This window comes from Nelusetta ayraudi, unplaced genomic scaffold (genome assembly GCF_046127955.1).
Source record: "Nelusetta ayraudi isolate G7.1 ecotype Tasmania unplaced genomic scaffold, CSIRO-AGI_Nayr_v1 ptg000042l, whole genome shotgun sequence".
Taxonomy (NCBI): Eukaryota; Metazoa; Chordata; class Actinopteri; order Tetraodontiformes; family Monacanthidae; genus Nelusetta; species Nelusetta ayraudi.
Window position 1 is genome coordinate 10,753,230 of NW_027466092.1, and position 12,915 is coordinate 10,766,144.

Genomic DNA, 12,915 nt, shown 5'->3' on the forward strand with positions numbered 1-12,915 from the left:
AAGACGTCGATCAGGTCACTCGGCTAATTGCTTCTTCAACTTTTTAACCTCAGTCACCTCTAAATGAACATCGGGATGACAAAATCACAAATAGACAAATGCCCTTTCCTTGTGTTTAGCGGAATTACAATAAGGATGAATTAGTCCTCACTTCTTTTTTTTTTAAATCAAGGACCTCTGGGGTCTCTTGAGCCCACTTAGAAAATCCACCGCTTTAATGAACTGCCTCAGAGATGCCATGCGTTTTTGTTTTTTTTCATTTTTCTCATTTTTCACAAGACACAGCAGTGATTTATTTTTTTCTTCGTAAATTAACCATGAGGTGAAGCCAGGAGCCTGACGCGGAAATCCATAAAGATAAGTGGTGCAGGACTGCCGCCTCTGTGTGTCCAACAGTAGGTGCGCCTGTTTAATGTGTCTGCTGCTCATTTTGGCAGCTGGTGAACCCGCCCACAGATTTATCTCCCCTTCACGTTTCGTCTGCCAGCGTGTTTGCTGCGGCCGGCTGCGGCCCCGCGTCAGCGCTGCTTTATTTCCTCCGCCCCTCTAATGAGTCGCTCGCTATCGATCTGCAAAGGTCTGTTGGGCCTGTTGCATTGTGCCGGGGTGCAATGGCACAAGCGGCTCTCGCTAATTACGAGATTTAAAGGCCCCCCCCGCCTCTGCAGATGGCAGGACTGCCTGTTGGCAGCCGGGATGATTTCAAAGAAGAGAGAGAGAGAGAGAGAGAAACAGAGAGAGAGAAAACAAATATGAGGGGAGTTGAGAATTGAGGGGGGGGGGGTGGTGGGGGAGAGGGGGTGCAAGCTGTTAAGGCAATTGTTGGGAGAGGTGGGCGAGGAGTGTATGGCATATTGATCACGCCGGTGTGTCCACCTCATGCCTCAAGATAAGACTTAATGAGAGATTGGAAGATATGAGGGAGAGGGATGGCGGCGAAGGAAGAGCAGGAGAACTGAAGCAGTTTGCCATTAAAAGCACATCTGGGGGAGAAGAAGAAGAAGAAGAAGAAGAAGAAGAAGAAGAAGAAGAAGCTGCTTCCTTCTTTCTCCAGCATCAAGAAAACTGCTCCTGAGTTAGCGCGCATGCGTCTCCACTATAAATAACATACATGCGTATTGCTGCTGTGGGCCATAAGGGGGTTGGGGGTGGAGGTGGAGAGGGGGGGTTGGGGGGGTGAGTCACAGTCCTGTGGGAACATCGTCTTCCTTTGCCTTCCTCACCCTCCGCTGCCGCCTCCTATCATCTGTCACTTTGAATCTTCTCTGTTGATCCGCTTGTTGTCAAAGGCTTTGATAACAGTTTGATGTCGTCCATATCGCCCCCCCCCGTAACCCAAACCCTCCGATCCCGCCCTTCGCCGCCGCCCCCCCCCCAAAAGAAAAAAACCCGCCAGGCGACGCGCTCGGTTCAGACTTCAAGACTTCAAGGCCTGTGGTCTAAGACAGGTCCTTGCTGTGGGGCCAACCCCCTTCCCCACCCGCCCCCCCCTGCTGGTCTGCAGCGCCTTTTGGGTTTTTGTGTCTGCAGCCGCAGCAGATGATTTCGGGTATCTGCTTGTGAAAAAAGGCTGATGACACGTTTCGTCAGATTTTCTCATAAACTGAGCGAAACTTCATTACAGCGGGAATAACATCATCTAATAATAATCCTGGCCTTTAATCATTTCACCGAGAGCAAGGGTTTGGAAGTACGCTCTTTCAGTTGGATGAGTCCCCTCTATATATTACTCTGAATGTATTTTGAGCTGTAGGCAAAAGCATTGAAGCGTTTTTTTCATTGCTTTATTTGAGTTGCCATAAACACAGCGGAAGATCATTTTACTACCAGGAGCAGATTACAGGTGCAAATGCTGCTGAGCTGTGGATACAGGAGGGCAGTGATGCACAGATGTCTTGATGAGGAAAAAGTTTGTAGTGGTTACTAACATGAACTGCACTCGCAGTCAAGCGAAATTAAACTATAATATTGCCTTTTAACACGTTTGGTCTTTGTTTCGGTTCAGACTCCGACTTCACATCTGTCAATCAATCAATCAATCAGTCAATCAATCAATCAATCAATCAAACTTTTGTTTGTACAGCGTTAAATCACATCCAAAGGCGTCTCAAAGCACTTTGTACAAGCAGGAGGAAACCAACTGAACCCTCCAGAGCAAGCCAGGTGCGGCAGTGGCCAGGAAAAACTCCCCTCCAGGGAGAAACCTGGAGCAGATCCAGACTCCAGAGGGCCAGAGGTCATCTGTTTTGACCGGTTGGTGTGAAAAGGAAATACAAAAAACGTTGCGAGGTGTCAGACAAAGACAGAGATAGAAGTAGTCACAATCTCCAACACCTTTGCTGGGTCAAACGTCAGTTAAGTGGCTCTTTAAATCACCGGCTTCATGGTCCCTAACAGAGTCCGTCGCCTTTCCAGCGCTGCACTGCTGAGTTGTACGCCACAGACCGGCACACTTTATTTTTTCCGACCCACTATATTAAAGTATTGTAATTACTGTCTGCAGCGGAGCAGCGACAGAATTCAAGTTCGTTATTATAAACAAGACTTGCTCAAACTTATAGTCCTACGTGTTAAGCCACAACATAATTTACCGTCGCTATCAGCATCTAATGATGTCATTGTTAATAAAAAAAAAATCACTTTGGCACGTTTAGTGTCGTCAGTGTGTGTCTTGGCCCTCCCAGAGTTGCTCCCTCCGTTCTCCACTTTGTCGCTGACTTTTGGCTCTTCCACAAGCACGACCAGATCAAGATGATGCTGTCTGCTGGATTCAAAACATCATCACGTCATGAACCGGCGTAAATCCAGCAAGTGGGTTATAATCAAAGCCTGGTGCCATGACTGCACACTGGCCACTCTTATTATTTTCAGTTTTTCCTGGGCTTCAAACCAGCAAAAAGATGGGCATCTTTTCTCGTGTTTTGAACTGGAGGTGAATGAAAACAAGTTGGCGAGTCAACCGCGCGCAGCCTCTGAAAAAGAGGATCAGGGTTAATACTAATGCTTCATTGTCCCCATGTTGCATTCAGACTAAGTGTGATTTGGATTTGGGCCGGTGAAGTGCTGCAGGGTTGTGCAGCAGTGCGAGTCTCACCTAATTAATATGGAAGGACCTGTGATGTGATTTGACGTTAAGTTGTTGTAGCTCCCTGTGGTCGTATTTTCTCGCTGGCAGGTGAAAATTGGTGCAAAGTTGAGATGGTCTCGATATAGTTTAAAAAGTCCTGCAGCAAAAAAAAGAAAAAAACAGATGGGCCTAATTAAAAATGAATGTTAAAACTTGTGTCTCCGCCGCAGTGCTGGATTTCATCCGTACGCTATTAAAAGTCTCAGAGCGATGCTTCAGTCTGGTGCTCTCCAAACTATGTGACCCAATCTCACATGTGTATTTTTCCATTGAGTGCTGTGATGATGGAGTGAAAGTGCTATGCCACATTAGTGTTGTGTTGTAAGTCAGTTTGGTTCCATTACTGGCTCTATGGATCAGAGGCTGGAGACACACAGGTTGAATCAGAATACAGGTCTGCCCTGAAATTCACCTCAATGTTTCAACATTCACTGCTTGACTTGATCTCACCTGCTGCTGCTGCTGCTGCTGCTGCAGGAAAATCTACCTTTTATAGTGTTTAGCCCAGTTCTGAACCTGCATTAGCTGATGTTCCGCCCTCAATAAACAGCACATCAGCGTACCATCACCTTTTGAAACCGATACTGCCGGCAATTTGCTCGCAGCTGTGGCTTATTTGCCCGCATATCAGAGGCACAGAGCTGCAATCTCACGCGGCAGTCGGGGGAAATATCATGCAAACCCGCTGGTAACATTAAGGAATGTGCAAACTTCAATCATTTTGTTTTTAAATGAACCGCCTGACGCGTCGACAAAGTGTGCAACAACCTTACACCTCAGAGTCATCTGAAATGCAGATTCCCTGAGTGTTTCAACCTTTTTCTCTGCCTGCTTCTCCTGTCAACCTCAGTGGGAGACTGAACAGCAGCGAAGTCTGGAGGAGCGAGGCCGCTTGCTGCTCTGCCTGCAGTACCTCCCCCCGGCCACCGACGGCGACGTCCAGGGCGAGTCTAAGGAGAGGGCTCGTGGCGGGCTGTGCGTGGGCGTCAAACGCTGCGCCCACCTGGCAGCCATGGATGTCAACGGCTACTCGGACCCCTACGTTAAAACGTAAGGCCGGCACCGAAGCGCCACGTGACCGCACTGTACACACACACACACACACACACACACACACACACACACACACACAGAGCTCAGGTCGGACAAGGTCCATTCATTTCAACGGAGCTGCTGAAAAAGTCCTGCATTTTGAAATGGCTTCGGGGTTATTTCCACATTATGCAGCCCTATACAGCATGCACAGCAGTGTCGCTTCCCATCATGCCTCTGTAACTCATCAGCCAATCAGAACCAGCCAAGAGACACCGCGTACGGCGCCATTACACATATACAAGCCTTTGTTTTTGTATTGCAGTCTATGGAGAAAATGCTTTTAGGGCCAAATGGGGTTTTTGGATGCAGTACCTCAAGTGACCACTGGAAAAAACCCGCTACACCACCATCTTGCCAGTCTGGTATCCAGTTCTCATAATACATCCATGGCCTGAAACCATAGACAGCACCGCACATCCTCACTGAGCAAGTGTGCACAAGGGAAACATGCATTTTGAACCATGAATACACACACACACACACACACACACACACACACACCACACAGCTCAGGTGGGACTGATGGATTGACATTTCGTGACTCTCACACTCCAGAACGATTGACCTATCCATCTCCCCATTGCACCTTTACAAGCCACGCTACGTCTTCGGCGGCCGTGGGCTGAGAGTGACCACATGAATCACACTGTCGGCACCCTCGGCTGATGGATGGCTCTAGTTAGGCTCGCATAAGGTAATGGGGACAGAATAGGACATGCGGCTTTCAGGTAGCCACAGAAGTCACCGTCCATTCATCAGGGTAACGACGAGCACGCTGCGCGTCTGCTCGTTTGCGTGCACGTGCGCACTGACAGCCTCCAAAACAGACCTGGCGTGATCTATTATGGCCGTTATGGCCGCGCTACCGTATCGCAGAGACAGTGGTGCGGCCCGCTTTTCAAACATGGGCAGGGGCCATGGGGTGTCGAAGGTTACTTCAGGGGTGGCAAAGAAATGTAAAAAATGTATGTGACGTTTACAGTGCACAAATCTGTAGTTCTGACCGTCCTACAGTAGTTCAGCATGAGATGGAGTGGTAGAATACAACAGCTCAACATGTCCATAAAATGAAAAATCTGCATATTGTAGCTGTTTAGGCAAATAAAGAAAAGAAATAAAGGTAAACAGCTGCGGTAGAGTGCAAAATCTCAACCTGTCCGAAAATGTGAAAATCGTCAAAAATAAATAAATAAACAGCTCAAAACTCACCATAAATAACCGTTTTATGATAGTTAAGCATTAAACGGAGAGGTAGAATAGTAAATAACAACATAAAATCGACATACGGCGATCTGCGCCCACGTATGTCGGTTTTATCGTGGGTAAAAATCCCAGAAAAATAACTTTAAACAGCCCGTTCACTGGAACGACCGCCCGATGATAGGTTAGCATGAGATTCACAATTTAGCACATAGATTTTTCATTTTTCAAACATGGTGAAACGTTAGATTCTACCACTCTGTGTCATGCAAAATTACCATGCGTGTGTTCACGGGGCGCAGTAGAAGCCAGAAGAAAACAATGCACCCTGCCAACTGATCCTTTAAAACCTGCTCCTACTGCGTCACCCGGAGCTCAGAGTGCTTGGCGCACTTTTAGAGGCATAAATAAAAACACTACGTAACCCTCCTGCTTTCCCTCCAGCACACACACACACACACACACACACACACACACACACACACACACACACACACACACACACACACACACACACACACACACGCCAATCTCCCTTCTGCTTTCCCCGTCACGTCTTAAAAGTCAAGCTCCCTCTCTTCCTCCTTCCACCCACTGAAGCCCTCCATGCGTGCAACAGCATCTCGCACGCATCCACACGCAATAAAGACGTCTTGCGCCCCGCTTGGTTTCACGCGCACGCGCCTTTACTCGCGTTGCTGCCCTACAGCGGGACGAGATTTTTCTTTCTATTTTTTTCCCCCCACTTGCTTTGTTGTGTCTGAGAACGTGTGGGAACATACGCTCTGCTCTCCGAGCGGTGGCTTGGTGGGCGGAAAGCAAATGTGAATAGAGATTTCATGCTACTGCGAGCTTTTGCTTAAAAATACCCAGAGAATTAAATGAGAACCCTGCGCAGGAATGTTAAGCTCTTCTCAAACGTTGGCGGAGGAGTCACCGATCTGTGCCCACGTTCACCCACGGTCCACGTCACGTCTCTGCAGCTGCGCTCATTCTCTCTCAGGAAAAGTTTCACTTTTGGGGATTTATTGCATCATGCTCGGAAAAGACAATGGCTGCGGCAAAATGTGATGCTAGCAGCTAATTAGGTAGATTTTTTTTTTTCGTCATGTTTTTGAAGTGCTGCCAGAGCCCCGAATGTTTTCTGTCTTGAATCGACGATGGTTTTGAGACTCTTGGTATCGTTATAAAAGTCGAGGGACAAGAGGAATGTCAACACTCACATTTGGTTTCATTGGGATCAATGACTGGGTGAAAAAGCCAAGACACAGCCAACTGAATTCCACCCACTTTTACAGCACAAGAGTCTAGATTGAGTGATCTATTGATCGATTGATTGACGATGACTGGATTTTACATTTTTTTTAGTGTTGCATATCCTAGCGATTACAATGAAAATAGAACAGAGATAGCATTCTATTCCTTTAGATTCTTAAATGCCATTCACTCAGAGGGGCCATTCACCATCAGAGGTCAAAAAAAACCCCAAGACAAATAAAATCTCTTCCTCACTATTCCACCATCTGGAACATACACCCCCAACAGTTTCATTTTGGTTCGCTTTATCCAACGCTGCCCTGCAGACACAGCTGTTATTGCACGCAGCAACCCATGATGTGAATATATCACCGCTGATGTGGTGGGTTTCACTGAATAGCTTCCTCGGTGCCAATTGGCCCTCAAGGCAGAATTAAAAGCACGCCAATCGAGTGACAACCCTACAGCCATGTGATCTGATGAGCCCTACAGACTGAGGCTTGTTTCTGCAGGTAGCGTGCCAATGGTGCTCATGAAGAACTTTGTGTATCTGATGTGTAACAATGAAATGCATCAGTTAGCCATAGCACACAGAAAAAAAAATAACTAGTAGGTGGCTGCAACACCTACTAGAGAGTCTGATTTCTTCCAACACAAGCTGCAGACCACAAGGTTTTCCAGGTGTATTTTAGGCTGTCAGTGAGGCAGTCTGAGGGTCTGTTACTTCTGAGGGGAGCAGAGCAGAGCAGCAACCAACCAACAGGGCCTTTGTACTTTGTACTTCTGACATTGGAGAAAAATGCTTGTTACTTTTGTCTTTAAAAGTGGTCAAAAGATACAAATTCTGTTCAAAGTAACTCACTTGTGATTTATTATAGTATTTTTTGCCTGAAGTGCAGCAAGTTTGAACTATGTTGTTGTGTAGTCTGAATGTAAAAGTAGTTTGAATATAAAAGTGGTTCATATTTTAGAGGAACACGATTTCAGAGTACCTTGGCTTTGGGGTCACTGTTCAGTGCATTTCCAGTACGGAGAAAAATAAAAATGTAGAAAATTTTGGTCATTGGTTATTGTTCATCATCCAATAACGGCCCACTGGCAAAAAAAAAATGTTTTCCATTTTTACTTGAGTACGTTTCAGAACCTGTACTTTCTGACTTTTACTTGAATGAAGGAGGTTGAACGAGTACTTTTACGAGAGTATTTTTTCAAGAAGTATTCATACTTTTACGTCAGTACAGAATGTGAGCACTTTTGCCACCTACGCCGTCTTTGTCGTCAGCAGCCTTACAATTTTTGTCTCGTCAAGCACAGCTTTGGACGCTGAGAGACGCAGATAATGAGTCTGTCAGCCTTGAGCTCGGTGACGCCGTCGCCATGGGCGACGTGACACCCGCGCTCAGCGTCGCTCTCGCCCGCTCGCAGCGCAGAGCCTCGGAAAAACCAGGGGGGTCAGGGCCGGCGCCGCGCGCTGCTTCCGCTCTTTGTGAAAATACTCCGGCGGAATTCAGAATTAGAGTCACATTGCCTGCAAATTACAATCACACACATACACACACACACTGCTTGGTTTTGTACTCACAGCACTGCAGCATTTAGTCTTTACGTTCGGCTTTGTCTCCGTCTGCTGTTCTCAGGTACCTCAAGCCAGATGTTCAGAAGAAATCCAAGCACAAAACGGCGGTCATTAAAAAGACCCTCAACCCGGAGTTTAATGAGGTAGGTGTTTATGTTGAGGGCGACGCGGTGGGCCGGGGTCGGCGGGAGAGAGACAGCTCCGTCTTGCCTCGTCCTCCAGGGACGCAGCGCCCCAAAGTGCCAAAGTTCCCTCAACCTTCTCCGTAAATCGGCCAATTACTGTTGGCCAATTATTGTGCGCAGCCTCATTAAAGAGCACGTCGGCGTTGAGAGCGGGAGAGCGACGTGCGAGTGCGTTCGCCGCTCCGCCTCTGATCTTTGACCTCCCACCACAACCACTACAACCACCATCCCACCCCCGCAGTCATCCAACTCTCTGTTTTTTTTTTCTGTTTTTTTACGCAGGAGTTCTTCTACGAGATCAGCTTCTCGGAGTTAGCCACCAAGACGCTGGAGGTGACGGTGTGGGACTACGACCTGGGCAAGTCCAACGACTTCATCGGTGAGCTGGCGATGCAGAGAGGGAGGAACATTCACCGCCACGGCCGCTCACTTTTGTGCTTTATTAGCCGTCCTAATAATGCTGCACCCAGTGGCAGCTGCTGCCAAGGATATTATAAGACGCTCTCTGTTATCTGCTGTGATCCGTGCGCAGCCAGTGGATAATTTGCAGGGTTCGGCTGCCAAAAGGGTGTCAGTGACATTTTGGCAGGAAACAGGATCTGTCCTCCTCTGTGAGATGGAGCTATTACACACGTCCCTGCCTCCCAAAAGAAGTGAACATGTCATTTTTTTAGTTTTTGGGGTTTTTTTTTCTTCTTCAATGCAGTTCAATGAAACACATTTGCATTTAGGACATTGTTTTAGCACCGACCAATAAATTTAAGCTTTGGCTTTTGACTTAAGGGTAAACAACACGTATTTCCAGCCCCCGATAAAATATGTGTTTACTGACGATCATAAAACAGGCGCACTGGAAACAAAACAAGCACAAAAACACAGACTGGAGAAGATGCATCAGTTCCTTCACTGTAGCTCAGTCTTGCAGTTATTGTTAGAAAAAAAAATAACAGCTGCCGTGATTTGTGGACTCCCACGCATTGTTTTTATTTCACATTTTTTATCTGCACAGGTGGTAAATTACTGCGGCATGCTGGGAGGATGTCGACCAGAGAGCTAAAAAAAAAATGCTGTCTTTAGTGATTTTTTTCACCGCAGTGCAAGTGTATTCAGGCCTTTACACATCCCTTCTGCGGAAACACTCACGCACGGTATCCCGGCTGTTATCGCTGTAATTGTAGCTCCGTCTTGGCGACTAACACAATCATCAGGCACTTATGCAGCGCGGCTTTCATCGTGTTCTTCAATTTCCACTCCACCTTTTTTGCCCTTTGCACTGTGGCTTCTGCATCAATATGCAGATCATGTCTGCAGTGCTGATCACAATTCACGTGATGGATATAAATGAAGGCAGCAGGTGTTTCTCCATCTCTCTATATGTATATACAATTATTTCGATGTCGTCTTGTGTTCGAAACAGAGAAAACACACAATGAAAAGAATATCCAAAGTTTTTAGTTTGGATATTTAATTTAGTACTGAAAACGGTTCAACTCTTTTGTTTTGTTTTTTCATGCAGGACTAGTGGATGTAGCTTTGCATGATGAATTACCCTGAAGATCTCCTTAGATACACAGAGAAGAGCATATTTAGAATAGTGGTTCTTAACCATTAATCATTTTTTTCCTTATCATGAAGTCGAGTCCCAAATTTTTTCCACAAAATAAAAAGGCTATCCCACTTTCTACCATGTCTAGTTAATATATTATTGAAATTGTTGAATTGTGTGTCCTGCAAAATAAATGCCCAATATTTTCTCTATAAATACATACATTTTAAAATACTGCCCACCAGTTGAGAAACGTTGGTTTACAGCCTCTGTGGAGAAACACCTGTTTTTGTTTCCTGCCGCCCTGCCTTCCAGCACTTTGCATTCTTCTGAAAAGTTAAGCAAGCAGTGGAAGCACAAGGTGATGCATCTTCTCAGAAGGAGTATGGGTCCCCTTTGTGACATCACAAATGGCTGTCAGCGAGCAAATGAAGTAAAGTGTGGACTTTTTTCTCATTTCTGGGGAGTCGACTAACGTGATCGAGACGCACGGTGTTCGAACACACTCGTTAAACTGACCTTTTCGTACAGAGCAGACGGACAAACATCTCATTGTTTTTGTATTCTCTCCTCCTAAAGACAACTATAACCACACTGACAGGAGCCCACCCAGCCAGTCGGTCTGACTTCATCTCTTTTCTCTTGTCTGCCACCTCCCTCCCCCCTCCAGGAGGCGTGTCCTTCGGGTGCCACTCACAGGGAGACACTCTGCAGCACTGGATAGACTGTCTGAAGAACAAGGGCCAGAAGGTGGAGCGCTGGCACACGCTGACCAACGAGCTGCCCGGGTCGACGGTTCACGAGTGAATGGACGGTGGTCCCCATGCGGACCCTGGACGGAGCGACCCGGGCTCGGGGAGGGTCGGGGTGGGGGTGGGGGTGGGGGTGTAACGGACGTTGACCGTGGCATGCGCTTGAGGACTTCCTGCATGACTGTGAAGGACTCATGTCCATCTCTACTGTGTGTCAATGAATGAGAGCATAATTCACAGCTACATATTCAAAGCAGACGTGGTGATTGGGTGAGGGAGGCGGGGGAGGAGGGGGGGGGGTCACGCACGGAGATCAATAATCTAATCTTGGATTTAAGTAGGCGTGATGCAAATCAGGCCCCTGGCACAAAGATGACAGTGAGAGAATTTTCCATTATCATATTCATGGGGATCCGCGCTGCTTTTGTGGATTTAACGCCAATCAAAACGCTCGCCCGCGCTGTTTCAAACTGGTCAGGTCTCAGTCAATGGGGTTGGGTGGGTCAGGGGGAGGGGGGTGGGGTCTGAAATCGTGCTAAAGAAAAATGATGAGAAGGAATGTTGAATTATTCTGCTTTCGGCCGCTCGTGTCAGATTGACTTTCTCCTGGTGCCCCGACCAGTTGCTTTTCATTAACTGCTGACGTTAGGGAGGAAACAAACTTTCCCATCTGCCCCTGAAGCGCACGCAGCCCTCTCCTCCTGCAATAACACTTTGACTAATGCTTCCAAACACCTTGAAGTCATCTTGAAGGATGTTGCGTCCGTGCTGGACATCGTTGCAGACAGCACGCCCACAGGACACAATTGGTTCTTCCAGGTTGATGGTTTTGTGTCAGTGTCTTGCATGTTTGCTGTTGCTGGGGTCAAGTGAGAAGGGGTTTAGCTCACTCAAAATTGATATTTTCCCACGCAAATTGACATTTCAAAAATTTTAACAAAAATATACAAAAAGAAATGTCCCTGTCTGTCCCTGTTTGTCTCAAAATGACAAGCTTGACACCATTTTTTCAGCCAAAAAAGTATTCACGGACCAACTTTAAAAGGAGTTTCAGCAACAGGTGAACTTGTCCCTGGTCAGGAAAAGCTTCCATTAGGTATAAATCTTTGCCTCCCTGCAGTGCAAGAAAATTGATGTGGAATAGAAAATGCCTCTCGAGCCTCCAGCAGCATCAGGTACGAGTAGCAAATGTGGGAAATGTCAGTTTTGGGTGAACTATCCCATTAAAGACAAATGTGGTGTTGCTGAGGGGGGACAAAATCCTCATGCGCGTGACCTGAGGTGTTTGAATCATTATTTGAATGTTCGGATGTTGTTGTTGTTGCTTCTTCTTTCTTTCTTTTTTTTCTCCAAAGACGACTGTTTCGTTTATGTTCTTCACGGTTGATTAATGCACCGCCACCAATGTGACTGGTGACGAGCTGATGCCCCCAATATTCCGTCACAGGAGAGGAGCTGAGGGACGACATTAACCTTTGCTGATTATCTAAAATGACAAATATGAATGATGTATTGAGCACAGTGTTGTCTGATGATTCTGCACAGCATTAACCAAGCTGCAGGGTTTCTCTTTACTTGTTCTGTCTTTGCTCAGTCTGCTCGAGGCATGCTGAAAATACCACTGGTGTTTATATGTGGATATAAATATTGTACTTGCTTTGGATGTTGGATGTTTTGGAACTTAAATTGCGCATGGTTGGGTTTTTTATGATAATTATTATTTTTATTTTATTTTCCATAAAACACTTTAAGTTAATTGACCGTGTTCCTCCCAGTCGTTCCGAAGCGGTCTCGTTCTCTTCGAGTCTCGAATCTTTTACGAGCGGCTCAGTGGCGAGCCAATAAAGCCAATGCTGCCACCTAGCCACCAGGATGTGCAACTGCAGCCTCTTTTCTGACTGGCGTGTGGCACAGTGATCCAGCAGGTGTCTCAGGTGTCTTACCTTGTTACACTTACCATCGTCACGCGCACTCTAATAATGGGCATAATTTTGATCTGTATTGAATACTCATTGTTCCGATTTTTAATTCCAATTGATGTATGCCGTTAATCTTTTCGCATTTTCATATTAGAGTTTAAAAAATAACAAAAGAAAAGGCAAACCAATGCAAAACAATTGAGAAGTTTATGAGCAACTCATTTCGAACTGTAACTTTAATTCAAACCCAATTTTTGT

The 12,915-nt window shown here is 46.4% G+C and overlaps 1 protein-coding gene across 2 annotated transcripts in view; it reads left to right on the forward strand.

The window, feature by feature from the left end:
- doc2a (double C2-like domains, alpha) overlaps positions 1 to 12,609 on the forward strand; it is a 29,190-nt gene extending 16,581 nt beyond the window's left edge. For both annotated transcript variants that reach the window (XM_076034329.1, XM_076034330.1), the window contains exons 8-11: positions 3,978 to 4,177; positions 8,317 to 8,398; positions 8,723 to 8,819; positions 10,657 to 12,609. In XM_076034329.1, the coding sequence (XP_075890444.1) occupies positions 3,978 to 4,177; positions 8,317 to 8,398; positions 8,723 to 8,819; positions 10,657 to 10,793 (516 nt within the window). In that variant the 3' untranslated portion in view covers positions 10,794 to 12,609. The remainder of the gene's footprint in view (positions 1 to 3,977; positions 4,178 to 8,316; positions 8,399 to 8,722; positions 8,820 to 10,656) is intronic.
- Positions 12,610 to 12,915: the final 306 nt, after the last annotated feature.